This window comes from Chanos chanos, chromosome 4, assembly GCF_902362185.1.
Source record: "Chanos chanos chromosome 4, fChaCha1.1, whole genome shotgun sequence".
NCBI classification, from domain to species: Eukaryota; Metazoa; Chordata; class Actinopteri; order Gonorynchiformes; family Chanidae; genus Chanos; species Chanos chanos.
The window spans coordinates 45,939,796-45,959,903 of record NC_044498.1 but is presented as its reverse complement, the minus strand read 5'-3'; the positions used below and the strand labels follow the sequence as shown (position 1 = coordinate 45,959,903).

The window sequence follows — 20,108 nt, the reverse complement described above, 5'->3', positions numbered from 1 at the left end:
GCGTAAACATTGAAGTAATATGAACAGTTAGGAGGAAAACTGTCTATACAGATATTATAATTGAAGCTAGGACCAGCACATGAAACGCATCGCACTAAATGAGTGTAATTGTGACTGCATGTGTATTGCTGCGCCCAGTGACAAAAAGTTTTCTGAGGTCGTATCGTAGGTGGTCATGTGTTCACCGTTGTTACAATACGGTAAGATTGGAGTCACAGCCATGAGTCGGGTCCAGTTACTTTTGCCGTGTATTTTGCATGAATGTTTCTTGGAAGCTTATGTTACTTTCAAAGCTAATTGCTGAAACCGGTTTGAGGAGGAAACCATTTGTAAGAAGATCTATATTAAGCCAAGCTAGAGCTAGGTCAAACTGTACTGTCTTCCTAGTAAAAAGAGTGAGTTCAGAACAGGGATGTTCTGTTCCACTGTAGGGGTCTACAAAATGTACAGTTGAAATCACCAGAATGCCAAAAAAGTGCCTGACAACAGGGATGCTCTTTTCCTCCATTTAGGGATCAATAAAGTCTACTGTGGAATTCTCAAAAAAACAGCAACAAAAACTGAGGAACCTTGAACAGCATTTTAAAAAAAGATTACTTGCTGTACACCAAAGGTTTGCCGGGATCCCTGACAGTGCTGTGGTAAGTTAAATGTCTGTAACAGTGCATCTGTTTGAACAAGAGCAATGAGTATTTAGAAAGGGTACCATAAAGCTGACACTTGGTTACTGTAAATATTGAACAGATACCAAATACTGTTTTTATGCTCTGAATACTGTGACTTAATCTAGCGCTCTTTCCTCTCGTACTATCATATAAATGTGTGATTTGTCTGCAGGATGTGAGAGGAGTGAATGCACATTGTGTAGATGCTGAATATTTAGTCAGTAGCTTTAAATGTCACTTTATCTCTAGGTCTGGGGCCGTCACCATGTGTACACAGAGGATGGAGGAGCCATTTACAGAATGGCTTTTGGACAAGGTGAACCCCAATGTAATCATTTTTAAATCCCCCCTGAATCGTATGTCAAAGTCAAGAACTAAGTCGAATCTTTATGTCTGCACAGGAGAACAGGATTTGGGGGAAGTATTCCGTGCCGACTGGGCAGGAGATGTGGGGGGAACCATCCAGAGAGTTCGACTCTCTCCCACTGAGTCAGTGTTGGCGGTGACTGTTAAGAGCTCGCTTAGAGAGGAGGCCAGGTGCTTGCTGGTCCGGTTAGATGCTGACTCTGAAATTCATCAGCCAATGCTCATCTTAGACAAGGTTTTTAGCTTTGGTAAGTGTGTACCTGGAATATATATATGTATGTTTGTTGTTGTGAGATTGCACTGACATACATTGGTTAGGTAAACTGTACATGTAATATTAGTTTGTGGTTAACAGCTTTTGGACTGGTTCATATAACGGCAAATCTGGCACGATTGTTTCGTAGTTGAACAAAATTCTGCCCACATTAACATTCGCAGTAAGTGTTGATGAACTTCTGTCATTTGGTTGTACAAAGCATGCTCGCTCTTTAAAATCCTTTAATGTCTCAGTCTGTGCTACGAGTGCTCAGCGGCTGTCTTTGTTCTGTATAGAATGGGCCACAGACAAGGTGCTGTTCTACAGCACACAGGAGGGTCTGCAGTGTCGTAAAGTTTTCCGTCTGCTCTTAAGTGACAGAGGCTCCAGCAGCACCTTGGTGTATGAGGAGAAAAACCCAGAGTAAGTGTGTATCTGTGTGTGTAAGAGACTGTGTGAGCAGCCTAGAGAGAGAGAGAGAGAGAGAGAGAGAGAGCAAGGCTTGTAGAAATCAGAATGTTGCTCCTAACAGCAGAACACATTGAAATCCTGAAAGTTACTGTTTTTTCCTTACTGCTATACAAAACGCTACAGTTATAGATGTGCTTCATTATGAGCACTTAGGAAATATGCATCCATCCTTCTATTTATAAGTATGTATAAGATAGCCTCTCTCTCTCTCTCTCTCTCTCTCTATCATCTGTTTGTCTGTGTATCTGTTTCTCTATGTGTAGTGTATAATATGCTCTGATCTGTCTCCTGTGTAGGTTCTTTGTGGAGGTCAGTCGGTCCAGAGACCACAGGCTGGTGACTGTGAACTGCAGTAGTAAGGACAGTTCAGAGGCGTGGATAATAGACAGCACAGCACCCATCTCTCCTCCCGTATTAGTGCAGTCTCGTCTCCCGGGCCTGCTCTACCACGTGGAACACTCAGAAAACCAGCTCTATATCTTAGCCAACACTGGTCCAGGACAGGAGTACCAGGTAAGAGTCCATGACTCTCACAAATACTAGCAAACACAGGTGTTGTTAGGGATAATGCTGACGCCATAAAGTGTCTTTCGTCAGAACAAGAGTGTGAGGCGGTCTCGTTACTCCAAGAGTTCCGTCAGTTTCATTGTGGATTCTTAAGCACAGTGAACTGTCCCAAGGACCGGGACAACACGAAAGGCTTTTAAATGGAATTCATAGCCATGCATGTTTTCCATGTTTATTTTTATTACTTTAGCTATCTTAGAGAGAGCCCCATTGTCAGTGTGGTTTGCATTTTTGTCACTTGATACTTTTTATGTCATATCCCCAAGCTGCTTAGAGCACCTGTCTCTTCTCCATCTATGCCAAACTGGGTGCCCGTCTTCACTCCATCTCCATGGACAGTGATTAAAGATATGGAGATGTTGCGTAACCACTGTGTGGTTTCAGTGAGGGACTCCACTGGTCTGCTCCAGCTCCAGACTGTCCCATTAGAAAACCCCAAACAAGTGTCCACATTTAAGGTGAGAGCCATCAAGCGCCGCCGTGAATGATGCAGCCAGCTGTTACTCTTCATCAGTAATGATGATGATGATTACAGGGACAATATTGATGATGATGATGCTTTTTGAATTTATCCCAGTGATCAACACATTTTGATTTGCATGTGAAATATCCTCACATTCTCAAAATCTTGAATGTCCTTATCAGACATTTACCTTCAGCCAGTCTCTCATGCAGCTTCTCAGATGTCCTGAGTTGTCCACTTGTCAGAGTTGCGCATTAAAACACATGCTGTTCTGCTAAAAGGATATTTGTCTGGGTTTGTTTGAAAAGTTGTGGAAAATGCTACCATATTTATTCTGCTCCTCTGTAAACATCTCTCAAAGTAAACATCTCTGATTCAAGTAATAAGAGTTACCTCAAGAACGGATCCAGCCTTTGCCTTCTTGTGTGTGTCTGTGTGTGTGTGTGTGTTGTCTTGCCATATATCAGAATATGTTTCCATTTCACAGCTTCCTGCTTGGGCCTGTTGCTTAGAGACACAGCAGGCCAGGATGATGGACAGAGAGACGTTTCGGTTCTTCTTGTCCTCTCCAGTACATCCACCCGTCTGTTACCTCCTCTCTCCAGGACACCGTCAGCCCTTCTCACAGGAGGAGGACCCCCAACAGCACCACCTCCAAGAGTGCTACACCACACGACTACAGGCATCCAGTCAGGTACTCTGTGTCCGTAGGCTCTCATATGCACATATATACACATACACACAGTTGTGAGGGGCAGTGAATCTTCAAATAGATGCAGCCTCTCCTAGGTTAGGTAGCTAGACATAACAAGCAGAATTTTGTTGTACATGTACTCAGTAACAGACCAACTGCTCTATTATTTAAACTCTTACATAGTCATCCAGAGCATCTAGTATAGCTCATATTGTTAAACAGGATTTTCATAGTACAAATCCAAGCCAATAGCTCATTTTTTAATGAAGAAAATAATCAGAGTTTCAGTTAGAAGGGAGAAAGTGTTTATTCTCTGAATGTCATTCAGTCTGATGCTAGACCTATCTTCGCTCAGATATAGTGTAGTATACTCTGCAGTATTCTGCAAGAGATATTTTTCCGACTTACAGCACAAATTCTCCCTATGACTGTGTATCTTTTAAAGCGCCAGTGACAGCTTCCTTCAGTTTTGTTGGCTTTGAATACTAGACAAGTCAGTGCTCATAGGAAAAAATGGAAAGTTGAGGCACACAGTGTTACAGCTGAGAGCTAGTTGCATTTTGTCATGTCCTAAATGCATGGTAGTATGTATAGTTTAAATCCCTGAGCATTTTGCGTGGTGTTTTGGTTTCTGTAAACCTGACTGACTAAACATTGTCTCTCTCTGAATCTCACTTTGTTTTTTTAGGATGGTACTCTGGTACCTATAACACTCTTCCACATGCCTGCGTTAGATCAGCTCGGCAGGGTTCCACTGTTGGTGCATGTGTATGGTGCTTACGGCCTGGATATCAATATGAGCTTCTGCCCTGAGAAGAGGCTGTTACTGGAGGGTGGTTGGGCTTTAGCCTACTGCCATGTCAGGTATGACTCCAACTACAATTCCCATAATTCCATGCATAAAGATATATGCTTAATGGCTTTATTTGTGTATTTGTCAAGAATTCCTATTGCTTGTACTAAATAGTTAAGCCATTACATTGTTATGAGTGGTGTGTGTGCGTGTCGTGTGCGTGTCGTGTGCGTGTCGTGTGCGTGTCTTGTGCGTGTCTTGTGTGTGGTGTGTGCGTGTCTTGTGTGTGGTGTGCGTGTATGTGTGTGTGATTCTGCAGGGGTGGGGGGGAGCGTGGTCTGGCGTGGCACAGGGCGGGGCATTTGTTACAGAAGCAGAGAGGAGTGGAGGACCTTGCTGCCTGTATCCAGACACTGTTCCATCAGGGAATATCCCAGCCCGGACTCACGGCCCTCACTGCCCGCAGTGCTGGAGCTGTCCTGGCTGCAGCCCTGTGCAACCAACACCCTCAGCTACTCACTGCACTAACAATGCAGGCAAGTCTTCAGCCTGTGGAGTATTCTGCTCCCACATCCAGTACACGCACACAAAACACACATCTCTTTATGCTCACAAACAGTCGGGTTTATATGTCCTTTTTTTTTTTGTAAAATGTGGTATATTTGTGGTATGTAACGGCATGTTTTGTTATGGAGGCAAATTTATAAAACTGATGTCTTTCCACACGTTTGAACTGCACTGTGTAATAATAGGGTCTAGACATGGTTCTGACAATGTAGTTCTCTGATCCTGTGCATGACAGGTTCTTATTTGTACCCTGGTTCATCTGCAGGCTCCTTTTCTGGATGTCCTGGGAACCATGCAGGACCCCTCTCTACCTCTGACGGTGGAGGAGACGGGGGAATGGGGAGACCCCCTGACAGACCCTCAGTACAGGGAGTGCATTGCCTCTTACTGTCCCTGTCACAATATTAAACCCCAGGTAAACGCGGCTGCTTTGCCCTGGCCACACTACAGACCTGTTGTAAGAGCCGTTGCTCTGCAGGAGACTGACTGGCTAGTTATGGTAGATCTACCAACAAGAAATAATACTTTTAAGAACATCAAAGTAGCATCACGTTCCCTTCTGGATGTACTGGAGTACTTGTGGGTTTTGTACATGATAAAAATGTTTTCATTTATCTCAAAACTTGTCACTGTAATGCTGTTTTGAAACATGGGCAATGATACACTCTGTGTTTATGTGTGCGTGTGTGCGCATGTGTGCGTGTGTGCGTGTGTGTGTGTGAAACAGCGCTACCCCTCTGTGCTGATCACAGCCTATCAAGATGATAAGCGAATACCTTTGTCTGGGGTGTTGAAGTATGCGGAGAGACTGAAGAAAGCTGTTCACACACATAAGAGCAGTCTTCTTAGTGGTGAGTGTACATACAGTATATTCTACTACAGCTTATATATACATGGATCCACTATTCAGTTCCTCTGCTGTGTATATCTACACATGTACTTAGGCCACCTGTCAAACGTGGATCAAATTTGGCAGTGGTAGGTTTGCTTTACCAGCTACTTTGGTGGGTAACCTTCTGGTGTTGCTTAAATAATAATAATAATAATAATAATAATGATAATAATGTGCATGCATACGCATTTTCTTCACTCCGCCTGGCTGTCCTCTTGCCAGTTTATCTGTACTCTCACTTCACAGAAGACTTACATGAAATGTGGCATGGTTGATGTGAAAAAGCTGGGTCCTATGGTGACCAAAGAGAAAAGATGTAATAATCAAAAAGGGGCGTGAAGAGGAAAAGAGAAAAAAAAGATGCTTTAATGAAATGTGTCAGATGGGTCGTGAGCAGCTTGGGTATAACCAGTAGGCGATTTTTGTAGGGGGACGAGGGGCGATGCCGTCCCCCTTGTTAACTTGCCATCGCCCTATGTACTCTATGGAGTAGTGTCAGTGACTATTGGGCCATCTTCTCTGTTGGCCATTGGGCCATCCCCACTGTTTAAAAAAAACAAATCGTCTACTGGGTATAACCCAGCTAAAAAGCTAATGTTTTGCCTGGATTGTTGGTGTTATGGAACTGATAAGTCTGAAAAAAACATCTGTTGTAGTTTAAGTTTCAAGTTTCAAGTTTATTTAGAGCCCAATATCACTGTTTACAGTCTCAAAGGGCTTTACAGGCCACAACAGTCAAAATCAAAACAGGACGGCACACCCTGACTTAATCCTCATGGCGGGCAAGAAAAAACTCCCCAAAAACCCAAAAGGGAAATGGGAAAATGGGAGAAATCTTGAGAAGGACCACAGAGAGAGGAGACTCCATACAGGTGTGCAATAGGTGCCGACCCAGTGGGCAGTTACAATTGCAAGTAAAATAGAGCATGAGCAAAGGGGATGGCGACGCTGACAGGAGGCTGACGGGGATGAAAGATGATAACACCAGGATGGATCAGTCCAGAGGGCAGGAGGAGTCAGGATCACTGGTATCTCAGGAGTAGCATGTGTGGCGACTAGCATGTGTGACTCGACAGAGAGAGAGACAGAGAGAGACATTGTTAGATGTTCATTTCCACATAATGGTTAAGGGAAAATATACATCGTGTGCCGAGTGTAGGCAGGGACTCCAGCAAGACTAGCTATTACAGCATAGTTAAAAGGGAGAGCTAGAAGGTAATACGGACATGAGGGCACTCTGGGACACAAGGCGGCCACCCACTCCACCATCAACAAACCTGAGTGAACATGTTAGAGTCGGGGGGCAACAGCATCCAAACATCCCAGTTCACCAAACATTCTATGCCCGAGAACCCTCCAGATCTGCTCCTTTACCTAGCAAAGAGCTGTTAGCAAAAGGCTTGGCTAAACAGATAAGTTTTCAGCCTTGACTTAAACATAGAGACTGTGTCTGCGTCTCGAACATTAATTGGGAGGCTGTTCCATAACTGTGGGGCTCTGTAACAGAATGCTCTGCCGCCTCCTGTAGCCATCACAACTCGAGGTACCAACAAATAGCCTGCACCTTTTGATCTAAGTAGGCATGGTGGATCATAAAAGACCAGGAGTTCACGCAGGTACTGTGGCGCAAGACCATTTAGTGCTCTATAGCTTAATAGTAAGATTTTATAATCAATACGAGATTTGACTGGGAACCAGTGCAGTGTGGATAAGTTGACACAACCAGTTTGAATTTGGAAACACTCAAAGATCATGAGGCTAGTGAAAATGCTGACGGGCTACTAACTGTGGAAAACACCTAGCCACAGCATCTGGGGAGCTGCAAAGATCATTTCAGGCCATCGTTAGGAGAATGTTGTATTGGTTAAGCCATGAAGTCATATCCCTGGTGACCTCATCACATAGTCATCACATAACGCCAGATTAGCAACTAAAGTTTCTAATAGAAAGTTTTTGTCTCATGACTAAGAACATGTTCATTTGGAAGAAAAAGCATCTGGAATGAAGTTGAACAAATATGTCTTTGCAAGTTGTTGTTACAAATCAAGAAACAAATTACTGTTGTAATTGTAATTTGTCTCTGCAACAAATAATTTGAGATATACATATATATATATATATATATATATATATATATATATATATGTGTGTGTGTGTGTGTGTGTGTGTGTGTGTGTGTGTGTATATATATATATATATATATATACATATATGTAAGTTTATAGTATATGTAAGTTTATTGGGAGTTCATTCTTGTGGAAAGATTTTAAAATAGTTATGGTCATATACTGTTTTCATATACTGAGTTATGTTTATGTAGTCTACCCTATGATGGAAATGAACCTGTAGGCCAGTGGCTGTAATCCTCGCTCTCAGATCAGCTGCGTTTTTTTTTTTTTTGTTAAACCACTTGTGCTGTGAACTGATGAGATCAGAGCTTTGGCTTTGAAACAGGTGATTTGTGATGCCGTTCTCTTTGGTATCACGCTGAGGTGACCTTGTCGTTGAGCTGCTCTTTGCGATACGATGTCAGCAAATCCCAGCCCCGAACTCTTCCCCTATTCTCTGTCTCATTAATTCTCTCTCATTCTCACTCAATCAGTCACTCACTCACTCACTCATATACACAAATGCACTCTCTCTCTCTCTCTCTCTCTCTCTCTCTCTAACATACACCCTTCCCTCTCTCTCTCCCTTTCTCTCTCTCGCTCTCTTTCTCTCACTCTCTTTCTCTCTCTCTTTCTCTCTCTCTCTTTCTCCTTTGCACACACAAACGTAGTTGAAATAAAGTCTCTCTCCTCTAATCTCTTTCCCTCCTCTTTGGGAGATAAAATGCTGATCACACATGCTCACAGCTTGACCGATTAGCATGTTTATGAGATAATGTATCAGGCTTGTAGATAAGCAACAATACACCAGGCCCTGCCAAGGTCAGGAGAAACAAACTGCCAAGACAGAGAGAAAGAGGCAGGCAGTCAGGCTCCAGATAAGAAGGAGGTGACGGAGGAGTTTTTTCAGGATTAGACGTGTGATGTTCACGCTTGGCTTCTCTTCGGAGAGATTGCATCGTTACGAGAAATAAGCAAGCCACACAAAGAAGAGGTCCAAGTGCTCTTAGATACCTGCCTCTTGTCATCCGCTCTGCCTCAAGAGCAATGGGTTGAAAGTACCAGATATGTGAAAACAATATAGTGGAAAGTCAGCTTAGATCAGGTGGAATCTCTATCAGACTGACCTCAACAAGACAATGCACTTAGCTCAATACTGGCGGTATGTTTGATGGTATTTTGGCCAATTGCTCGGTCCAACTTCATATAGCATTAATGAGTTCCAAATTATTGTGCAAGTCTTACGAGATAAGAGGTCGAGTTTCTCGGTTTTACTAAAGGATTTCATTATGTGCGTTTCAATGCAAGATTATATTTCAGGAAAAATTATTTCATGAAATCTGTTTCCTCATACCAACCCAGGTTAAGAGCTATTGATATTCCTCCTGTTCCCACGCTTTTAAATATCCACCTCAATCTGTATGATTTGTTATCAAATCCTCAGAACCAGGAGGGTCTGTCATTCTGAACCTACAACCAGGTGGAGACCACTTTGGCCCAGAGGACTTTGACCTGTCCTTGAATGAGGTACTGTATCACCATTATGTTTTCATCAATGGTTACCTTGTCCTGCTTTATCTGATCAGGAATCGTTTAATCTTTAGCTGAGAGCTCTCTGAAAGTCTTTATCTTGCCTTACATCATTATGGTTTAATGAGGATATACGGCATTTACTCCAGACCGGTTCCTAACCACTTTGAGTTATATACATATAAAAAAAAACCTTGGGCTATATGACAGTGGTTAATCACCAATTTGTGGTTCAGCCTTTGGCTTAGTCACAATAAACAACTGTATGATGGACAATTGCCTTCAGTAAAGTGTAAAACATTAACTTTGATGGCCTCACTTGCCTCTATCTGCTATTTGTTTAAAGGACTGTCATTACTGCGCACATGACTCAGGGGAAATGACAGTTTTACAGTAGTATGTCACAAAAAAAAACATAATGGTTAGACGTTGCTAGTCACTATGGGTAGATACACCCGCTAAAAAAAAAGTGCATGTAATCAATATGTTTTGATACATCAGTCTTTTTCGTTTTCCACTTTACTGTTCCCAGAGTGCTAAGCAGATGGCCTTTCTCCACATGGAGCTTGGTTTAGAAGCCCATGGATACAGACGCAGACGAAAATGAAGGGGAGTGACAAATACATCAGTCTATTAAATCAAATAACCAATTCATGGCTGAGCACCTATGATCAGCCCATTCAGAGTTTCCCATTACCCTCACCTTAACTGTTTTTCTATTGTTTTTCCTGTAGGCGTTTAAATGCGCATGCATCAGTTGTCATGATAAAACAGAGACAAAAATGACTCAGTTCTGAGTGTGTGAAACTTTTTTAAATTAAAAAATAAAGTCAAAAATTACAGAATGACTCAACATTATGTTTCTGTTAAGCTCAACACCACATTAATGAGCACTTTTGGTTGTGATGAGACATTACGCTCTCTTCTCTTTCTCTGTCGGCGCCTTTAGCACTTGTAGAGGATACCAAGGGTGCTCAGGTAGCAGGCCTTCTCAGCCACATAACATTCAGAGGCATGATTACTATGGAAACGCTGGTTGGACGAGTACTGCAGAAGCAAGCCTTGCCCTGTCGTCGTGCGTATCGCATTTTTCGGGAAGCTCTTCTGCTCTATCGGATGCGTGCTCAAACGCACAGTGAGCGTGTCCGGCAGTTCCTTCACAGACGACAGGTCCAGATCCGTGTCCTGGCCAAAGTTCACTAGTATTAAGAAGGCTCGGTCCAGTCCGTCCAGTTCGCGTAGATAGGCAAAGACGTTTAAGTCTTTCCAGACGTAGCATAGCCAGCCGCGATGGAGAGCTAACTCTTTCTCCCTGAGTATGCTCAGGGTTCGATACTGCTCCAGCACTGAGTAAGGATCTCCCATTTGAACCTGGAGTTAAATTAAGGGTTTAGCTAAGATATTGATTCATCAGATGTGAAGATGTCACAAAATAAAACCACACTGTTGATTCCAGTTAAACATTTTGTATTTGTATTATGTACTTAAATCATTCACATGACTTTGCGTTTAGCACAACATTATGATGAACTCAACAAAAAGTTTCTTGCCAGTGCTAGGTTACCGTGATAAATTTAATGTAATAGTATATTTAAGATGTAATAATACCACATTATAATTAATAATGTTTTACTGACAAGCTCAGCCTGTCGTTACATTGGTCAAATATTGTTCTTAAAGTAATCCATCAACCTACATACTACATCTAATGACCTCAGTTCATTCAGTCTCTACTGTACAGGTAGATGGAAAGGCAGCTTACCTCTACATTGACTGTTGTTTCATAGTTTGGGTGTATGGGTAGCCAGGTGCCATTTTTACTATCACTGAAGCCAGCATTGAGCCCACTATTCCACTGCATGGGTGACCTCGAAGGATCTCGACTGGCATTCTAGACAAAGCACATTTTTACCATGGTTACTTTTGTATTAGAAACTCGGGCAGGTATTCAACTGAAGAGCGGGTATGAATCATGAGGTTATTATGCTCTTTCACTCACTGGATCAAACTTTCCAAATGGGTCTTGTATAACGGTCACATTGACATTCTCCATGCCAATCTCCTCCCCATAATACGTGGTTGGTGTACCAGGCAGCGTTAGCAACAGCATGTTTATGGCCCGAACATACTGAGGGCCAGCACTTGAGGTGATTCGGGGCTTATCATGGTTCCCCACCTGAATAAAACAGTTATCCCATTCACTAAATGTAAGGAACATGGATCTGTTTTGTTGTTGTTTGTTTGTTTGTTTTTTGTTTGTTCGTCTTTTGTTTGTTTTCTTAACACATGTCAAATGGTTAGTTGAGTCATGACATAACTATATGTAATGTACACGGATCTGTTTTGTTGCTGTTTGTTTGTTTGTTTGTTCATTTTCACGTATCAAATGGTTAGTTCAGTCATGACATAAGTTCTTCGCCTGAAATATTAAAGCATCTGCTCTGCCTCACTATGGTGTTTTACTACACTGCTCCTAGAGACCCACAGCTCTATACATTTTAGCTCTCTCCCTGCTCTAACACACCTCCCCCCTGCAAATTAAAGTCTACCATCACAAACATGTTTGCAGCAAAAAAGAGATGTTATAACTGACAGTTCCACTCATAGCCCAGAGAATATTTCAGTTGTTTAATGCTAAGGAGTGTATTATTTTCAAAATGTAAGTTCCCTTCTCGACAAAAGACTAAAAGCAGCCTAAAAAAAAAGAAAAACAATGAACTGTGTGATCCTACCAAAAGACAGCAACAGCACCATAACTTAAAAACAGTTTCATATGATGTCTCAGAGCTTTTGTGATCAAAGAACATCTTTAATGAATCATTACTACTCACCACCCAGTTTGGCCATCTCCCCTTTGGCATATTAGACATCCAGAAATCAACCAGCTGATATGCCCTGTAAGCATTCAGCATTTCTGGCAGGTACAGCAGGTAGAAGTTAAAAGGAAAATCAGCCTCTTTGGCAAATCGTGTCCCATAGTACATCATGGTCTTTTCGATTTCAGCATAGTCGTAGCTCTCTGCCACCATGAACCTGATAAGAGTTAAGACACACACACACACACACACAAAACCCCAGATAAATCATACCACAATGTTCAGGTCTGCATTTTGTTTTTTTAAACTTGAGTCCGACATTGTGACATGGGGGGGGGGGGGGGTGCATCTTGTGTACCTCTCACGACCTGGTTCTGTACTGTAGGTGTCAATCTCTACTCTCCAGTCTCTGAGAATGTCATGCAGGCCCACTTGTGTGTAGGTGTAGTCGTGGTACAGATCAAACTCCTTGTTCACAGTCGCCTGTGCAGAAGATTGGAGTCTTATGGCTGACATTTGTAAAACGATTTAAGCTTACACTGAAAATGCAAATTCATCTCTGTTCCCATGGTTAAATCAAAAGGAATGCATTGATTTTTTTTTTTTTCCTTTTACATGAGGAATAAAGAATGATTGCTTTATGTCTTGGATCCCTTGGTTTCTACCAAAGACTAATCTAAAATGACTCAGGATAGATAGAAGAAGCACAGTGGGAATAACTCAGTGGGTCATTTTCACTAAATACTGCTTACACCCATCCAAAGTCACCTTAGAACACAACTCTTTGGGGCATGGGAGACCATTGTGTCACATTCCAGAGCCGGCCAACTCTCCAGTCCCTTTGTAATTGTGCAGAGTTGAGATAATCAGAATGACTTGCTAGCAAATCCAGAGAAATATGCACCACTAATCTTTAACCCACCCTGTGAGAATTCAGCTAGTCATAATGGTCTTCTCCCTCACCGAGCTGTAGAGGACTATGTCTGACTCTGAAGGCTTTGTAAAGAGATCTACAGCATATAATTTTGAGGAAAATACTCAGCAAGACTTTTTATGTGTATTAAAAGAGGAAAGGTTAACATTGGATCATAAAATGAATGAGGATGAAGAACTTGCTAAATCATTGACGTCACCATTCCAGTCGATACCGTTTTAGGCATAAGAATAACTTATATGTAAACATACTGATTTTAACTTATTTTCAGGTGCAATAAATGTGTCTTTTTCAAGAGTCTTGCAAGAGTATGTAAGAGGATTATTAAGAGGTGTGTTTTACAGAAACAGTCAGCTGACACAAGCTCAGTTCAAAATTTCCACCCAGTGCTTTCCAAGGCAGTGCTATGTGACATAGCTGATTCAGGGTTAGTATTATGTCAAAAGAATGGGCACTCACAGGATCTTGGTCGGGGTCAACCTGGGGTTCATCTCTCAAGTGTGTGGCTTCCAGCATATGCTTCACGGCATCCATCCGGAAGCCGTCCACTCCCTTTTTCAGCCAGAAATGGATGATGCCCTAGCACAAAAACATAAAAACTGTTATACCCCTATTCTTCTTATAAAAAAAAAAAAGAAAAAAGATTGTGTGTGATGGCTGGCTCAGAGGCCTTGACTAAAGATGAACAAACTGTTGTGAGATTTCACAATATACATCGCACAGAATATGTTATAGACCCCCAAAAACCATTAAGAAGAAACATTATGGTGTGTGAACTAAAGTCTCCAACACACTGGTACAATTGCTAAGCACCATTTCCACATTCTCTGTCTTTTTCTCTCAGCTTAGTCCGTTACAGACAGACAGGTGTTTTCTCACACATGCAAACATATACTGTGCCCCCCCCCTCCCCTCCTGTGAATTACAATTGGCCAAAAGCAATAGCAAGACACTGTTACTAGATTGCTAGACCAGGGAATTGATATAATGAACAACCAAAGCCTTTGTTCAAAAAGAAAAGCTGATACATAGTCCTATTGCACCAAGGCTTGGACCAGCCAAAATATGAACCTTTTATTCAACCAATATTATCCTATTATTCTGCATGTTCTGTTACATTCAGTGTAATTTGTATTGTATGAAATCTATTCTATACTGTATAATGGCCTCTTTTTGAGTGGTTGGTGCAGAATATGGGAAGTTGGAGACCAGGAGGTTGCTTTGTTATTTAGTATCATTCTGGTCAAATACCTAAGAAGTATAAGAGCGCCATCAGTACCCAAATGTTCCTCTGAACATAATACATGTCCTTGAGTTTGCTAGGCAACTGTATGATTCAACGAACAAAGATAAGCTCAAGAGAAAGATAGTTTCTAATTATACAGACTTGAATCATTTTTGTTATTGCTGCATGCATGCTTTATCATTCCCAATGTAACTAACAAACCGGCTTCTCACAAACCTCTGATTTCTTCACTTTTTGTGATAATTCCGTAATTATTGTACTGCCTGTGTTTGTCTATGGACACTGGACACAAGAAGCCTTTTGTTTTCGGTCTACTTGATTCATTTGAAGTATTACCTTGAAACAGGTATTCCACATGTTGAGTATCTAAAACAATCATATTTCTCCCATTGTAATCTGGCATAAGGAGGTAGGCATAAGCAAAGACTCAGACAACGATGGGCACGGTGCCCATTTTGGGGGGATGCCGTACCTCTGAGAGAGGAATAAAGAGGCTACTGTAGCAGCATGTGAACAAGCTCTTTACTTCTCAGTCCCTTAAAAAGACACCCGAGAACAGTCTCCGTACTACAGGGGCCTTACGTAATCCCAAACTCTCTTTCTTTATTTTTCCCCAACTCTCTCTCTCTCTCTCTGTCTCTCTCTCTCTCTCTCTCTCTCTCTCTCTCTCTCTCTCTCTCCCCGTCTCGCTCATATTTATCTACTTTTCATTGTTTCGCTGTTTCAGCTTTTCTGATGCGTCAGCTCTCTCTCATTCATATTTCTCAGTAGACTAACACACGGCCCATGAGCCTCTTTAATGCAGCTTCCTCGCAGTACATAGTCTGTGCTCTTTATAATCACAATGATCAGTATGTGAACTGAACAGAGATTCCTTTCAGAGTGTACTGTGCTGTTCTGCCCTTTTGATGTTTGACTCAGGATGATTATGGTAAACACTGAGAGGAACAGGGAGGGGGGTTAATGTGTACCAAGGTCCAAGAAAATACAGAAAAAGCCTTTTTGGGTTTTTTTTTGGGGGGGGTTTTTTACCTTCATCTCCTTGATGACCTCAGGGTTGCGAAAATTCAGGTCTGGCTGTTCCTTGAGAAACTGGTGCAGGTAACACTGACCCCTCACTGGATCATACTCCCAGGAGGAGTTCCCAAAAACACTGACCTGCGAATGGACCACACAGAAGAACACGTTCTCACACTTCATTTGTTTGAACATCCACCAATAAGTTACTAAAAAAAAAAAAAAAAATCATTCAACCCTTTCGTTTTGCTGTGAGCTGCTTCAGAGGAATATAATTAAAGAGCATGTGTGGATCGTGTTTTGAAAATATAGAGGTATATCAAGCGCTAAACAAAAGTTTACAAATTTGATCTAAAGTACTATTCTCTGGCTACTTTACTTCTAGGATACATTAAGAAAAATAAAAAGTGAAATATTGACATTAATCTTAAGTGTTTATCCAGTTATATATTATCTTACCCAGTTGTTAGGAGGGTTGCCTTCAGTGCAGTTGACCCACACATAGAAGTCTTTGTAGCGTTCGGTGTTGTTGCGACTGAGTTGGAACCAGACATGCTTATCACTAGTGTGGTTGGGGATGTAATCCATGATCAGTTTCAGTCCTGTGACAGAAATACAGCGAAAACAGAAAAAGGAAAAAATGACCAGGACGTAGTCTTTAATATTACAGTATCTGACATAATTCAAGTGATTAACAAGTGTTGAAGTGATCCTGGAGTATTGTATTATTTAAGACACATACAGTTTGCCTTAACTTTATCACACTTTATCAAGTGTTTGAGCATTTCAACATTATCTGTTCCAATATCCATATAAAAGTATACAGTAACAAACCATGCAATAAAACATTTAAAAAAGTCATTTCGGGCAGTACAAAGTCCCCCATTTACATATAAGCTGCATCACTTTAGTGAATGATCACCTTTGTTATGCATGGCTGCCAAGAGATTATCAAAGTCCTCCATGGTTCCAAAGATAGGGTCAACATCTCTGAAGTCCTCCACATCATAGCCAAAGTCCCTCATAGGAGACTTGTAGAAAGGACTGATCCAGATAGCTTTGATATTGAGATATGCAAAATGATCCAGTTTCTCAATGATACCTGAAAATGAGAAGAATTAATGGTTAGTCCATCTTAGAGGTGCATAAACCCTGAAGCAGTGCTGAAGTTCATGGCTGAAAACAATACATAACATTTTACATGTATAGTATAATTAACAGACATCTAAACATATGGTAAACAATACTTAGCAACGCCAGCTCATTAGACATCTCGCTGTCCAACTGCTATATGTATGTTTATCTTAAAACTAGGTTTGGTTGCTCAGGACCAAGGCTTTCTGACTATAGGCTATATTACAACCTTTTGCAAAGCACTGGGGTTTCCTTCGGAGCATTTCACGGCATATTTAGGGGCAATGCCTTTAAGCATAATTCACTGCTGGTATGCCAAGTACAATAAGTATGGTGCTTAAAATTTAGTTTGTAAATCCGTATGACCAATCAAAGGACGATTATTTCAGGCATAGCTAGCTATGGTGTAATGCAAGAGTTGAGTTCAGTCGTTTGAGGTTAATGATGTGCGTTATAGAATAGTAGTGAACAAAGTACCTGTTGTTAAATTCTTAATAATTCTTCATAATATGATCAGGACACAACTTTATCGGAGTTAATGATACATGAGAGAGAAATTACGCACCTTTTAGGTCTCCAACTCCATCACCATCTGAGTCCTTGAAGGAGCGCGGATAGATTTGATAGACCGGCGAGGACTGCCACCAGCTGAGGCATTTCGGTGACAACGCAATAACCGTGATGGTCAGAGCCAGTAGCGCTAAAGTGCACGCAATGGTCAGCCAAAAGAGGATTTCTCGAGGTACCCTATAGCGAGCTTGCCTTGAATATAAGAGCAAGACCTCTTTGGGCATACCGGCATACGGTTTGATCTGAGTGTATTCGTTCTCCTTCTTGTGCATGCACACCGACCCTTCCGACCCTCTCTTCTTACTGGAGGCAACACTCTCATTGTCCGACTCTTCTTGGAAACCAGTGTTCTCAATCCCTTCTTTCAACTCGACAGAGTTGCCGTTTGACTTTTTTTTCAAACTCATGTTGCTCTGTTGCACCTGCTGCTTTTTAATTGATGCCACCCTATCCCTGTATTATGCCCTCCTAAGCGCAACTGTCAACTGAGTAGCTACTCAATTCACGATGCGCATTATAAAGGCTCTCACGGAGTCTGTAGCTCTACAGGACTTGGACCCCCTCCTCCTCCTCCTCCCTCTCTCTCTCTCCCTCTCTCACTCACACACACACACACACACGCACGCACTCTCACACACACACGAGCGTGCGCATGGAAAAGTAGACTCTTATTTTCTTTGAAATGTTTTACTTGGACTTCCGTAAATACATTGCTCAGGGTTATTGAGTAGATCAAAAATGTCACTAAATGTCGTCACGTCTAGGTGTAAAAAGTTGGTGAAGTGTCAATGTCAGACGAGAAATTGATTTCCTGTGAGTATCTGTCCTGTGGTCTGAAGAAACGTGTATCATGCCTCTCTGTTGTTCCTGCAGTGATTTCTCAAGATTGACTCCACAGAGTTGTAATAGTCTTGCGAAAACCTACTTATTTGCAAAATTGCTTTAATTAGCTATTTTGAATTTCTGTGCTAACAAGATGAAGGACTTTGCCCTTCTAAATCCCTACTTATCAAACCCGAAAGTAAGTGATCAAACATCATAGTGGAATTACAACGCTGCGAGAGGCGCAACAATTCTTCACTGGAGTGTACGATTTTCACAAAGAGAAGGTAACTTCAAAATAATTCTTAAACGGTTTAACCTCGAAAAGAAGAGATTACCGTAAACATAAGAGATGTAATTAAAAACACTATAAGTTTGAAGTTGGATCATTCCCCGTTAGACACACACACAGTTCTTCACCGTTAACACCGTTATAGGAGAGAGCAAAATAAGACTTATTGATGAGAATTATTGTAAGAACTAATAATTATTATTATTAGAATGGTTGTTTTTTTCCTGTTATAATGTCGATCGGTCCAACAGGCTAGGTGATCCAGTCTTTGTTCAACTCAATTTAAGCTACTGTTAAGAAAACTGATTTAGAGGCATGTCTGCTGGTTGCTCGAGGTTTATCTTATTTCAGCATTCTACTTCTTAGCCTCTTCTATTCATAATGTGTGGAATGAAATAGTTGTATATTTTCACTTCCACTGCTACCAGATCAGGGTTTCTGTAAAGCTATTTTGCGACTCCGTTATGATTTTTTTTTTACAGAAATAACACTGAAAAAGTCAAAACCTTGTCTCTTAATAGGCCTACATGAAACATCGCTTCGTTTGCAATGTTGACAACTGACAGTCTTCTACAGATCTGTTATAGTTTGGCTTTGAAAACGACGACTTGTTGTACGTAAAAGTTTTGATACATAAAAACGATTAATTTTGTGATTTAATAAAGAACGGCAATAATGCTCCTTGCCAGGAGACAAGTAAGGGGTGATGTATAGGCCGCCGGTCATTATCGAAAAATAATGGGGACATTATCAAGAAATATCGGACCTTCGAACGTCGGGATGACCAATTCAATTCAAAGGAACCTTCTGCAGAATTCTGAGGAACCGCATAATAATAGTAACTTATTATAGTTTGCAAAATCTCGAGCGAATCATGCTTGCATGTCACGTGTTCCATTGCGCAAATTTATGTCCCAACATTTTTTTTTTTTCAGACGTGATCTTTGTTTCTTGCACCTTTGTAGGCATCATGCCACTTCTGTTCCTTTGTGTTCAGCGGTGCGCTGCCAAGAACCTGCCAATAATCTTTTGATAGGTATAAAGATAAACTGAATTACTGCGATGAAACATCTGGTTGTCTGAGATTTTGGGACAAGCCACTGCAAACAATTTGGCACCAGCAGGGAAGAGCAAATGTTGACTGAAGCACTGACTTGAAAAATGGTATGTTTAGCCTTTAGTTGTGACCTGTTGGAACCTCCATCCTTTAACAGGAACACAGATTCTGGCTAAGAAGCTTACCCCCCCCATCACGAGCAAGGGACTGAAGAGCCTCCCATAACATAAACAGATGCTTGACTACAATAAGTTGTACATAGAATAAATAACTTGCAATATCTGACGGGCCCTGACAACAAGGATGACCAAGTTCTGTCCTGGATGACCAAACCAGTCCACATTTTGTCTTTAATTCTTCATTAGAGGCCAGTTTCTACAAAGTAAACAGGCGTGTGTGTGTGACCTCAAGTCAATCGGCAACCACGTGTTTGGTTGGCATGAAAACTAGCAGGATTTTGGGCCTACCACACCTGATTTAAGCAGCTCTGCCTAATTAAATACCCACTGTCTTATCACTGAACTCAGTGAATGCTCCACTTGCCTGAAGCATTTTGTTTGATCTATTTTGCTATAGCTTAAATTCTCTCCTGAGTAACTAAGCATTACCACCATGGCTCTGGGTGGAACTGGGTAGCACTATTAAAGGATTGTCTTTGGTTTTGGGGGAATACAATGCATGTACAACTGCGTTACTGATTCAAAGATTCCTCCCATATACCATTCTCTTCTGTGCCGCCATAGCACCACGGAATAAAGAAAACAACATGAGAAATAAAAAATATTTTATTTAACCTTTATTGTTCTGCTGAATTTTATCTTTCGGCTTTCATGTCACCAATGTTGTTT

At 41.4% G+C, this 20,108-nt stretch overlaps 2 protein-coding genes across 2 annotated transcripts; one reads left to right on the top strand and one right to left on the bottom strand.

Moving 5' to 3' along the window:
• Positions 1–175: 175 nt before the first annotated feature.
• Positions 176–9,979, top strand: prepl (prolyl endopeptidase like). Its single transcript, XM_030772377.1, has 14 exons — positions 176–229; positions 513–641; positions 915–981; positions 1,067–1,279; positions 1,584–1,710; positions 2,055–2,271; positions 2,592–2,783; positions 3,276–3,482; positions 4,171–4,346; positions 4,595–4,811; positions 5,108–5,257; positions 5,570–5,693; positions 9,287–9,369; positions 9,905–9,979. The coding sequence occupies exons 1-14, from the start codon at positions 176–178 to the stop codon at positions 9,977–9,979; spliced, it is 2,031 nt and encodes a 676-aa protein (XP_030628237.1).
• A 338-nt stretch (positions 9,980–10,317) lies between these two features.
• On the bottom strand, positions 10,318–17,556 carry slc3a1 (solute carrier family 3 member 1). Its single transcript, XM_030771996.1, has 10 exons — positions 17,085–17,556; positions 16,308–16,487; positions 15,845–15,987; positions 15,401–15,526; positions 13,582–13,701; positions 12,547–12,671; positions 12,204–12,405; positions 11,372–11,548; positions 11,135–11,263; positions 10,318–10,743 (listed from the first exon to the last, which is right to left on the bottom strand). Exons 1-10 carry the CDS (start codon positions 17,494–17,496, stop codon positions 10,318–10,320), a joined length of 2,040 nt encoding a protein of 679 aa, XP_030627856.1. The 5' UTR covers positions 17,497–17,556.
• Between the last annotated feature and the right edge of the window lie 2,552 nt (positions 17,557–20,108).

Bases quoted from the DNA above. Each gene is read 5' to 3' on its own strand.
- prepl (XM_030772377.1), top strand. From the start codon at position 176: ATGTGTTCACCGTTGTTACAATACGGTAAGATTGGAGTCACAGCCATG. The intron at 4,347-4,594 runs GTATGACTCCAA...GTGATTCTGCAG, and splicing joins TTAGCCTACTGCCATGTCAG to GGGTGGGGGGGAGCGTGGTC. The intron at 5,694-9,286 runs GTGAGTGTACAT...TCAAATCCTCAG, and splicing joins TAAGAGCAGTCTTCTTAGTG to AACCAGGAGGGTCTGTCATT.
- slc3a1 (XM_030771996.1), bottom strand. From the start codon at position 17,496: ATGAGTTTGAAAAAAAAGTCAAACGGCAACTCTGTCGAGTTGAAAGAA. The intron at 12,672-13,581 runs GTGAGTGCCCAT...TCTTCTGCACAG, and splicing joins TTGACCCCGACCAAGATCCT to GCGACTGTGAACAAGGAGTT. The intron at 11,264-11,371 runs GTGAGTGAAAGA...TGCTTTGTCTAG, and splicing joins CATTTGGAAAGTTTGATCCA to AATGCCAGTCGAGATCCTTC.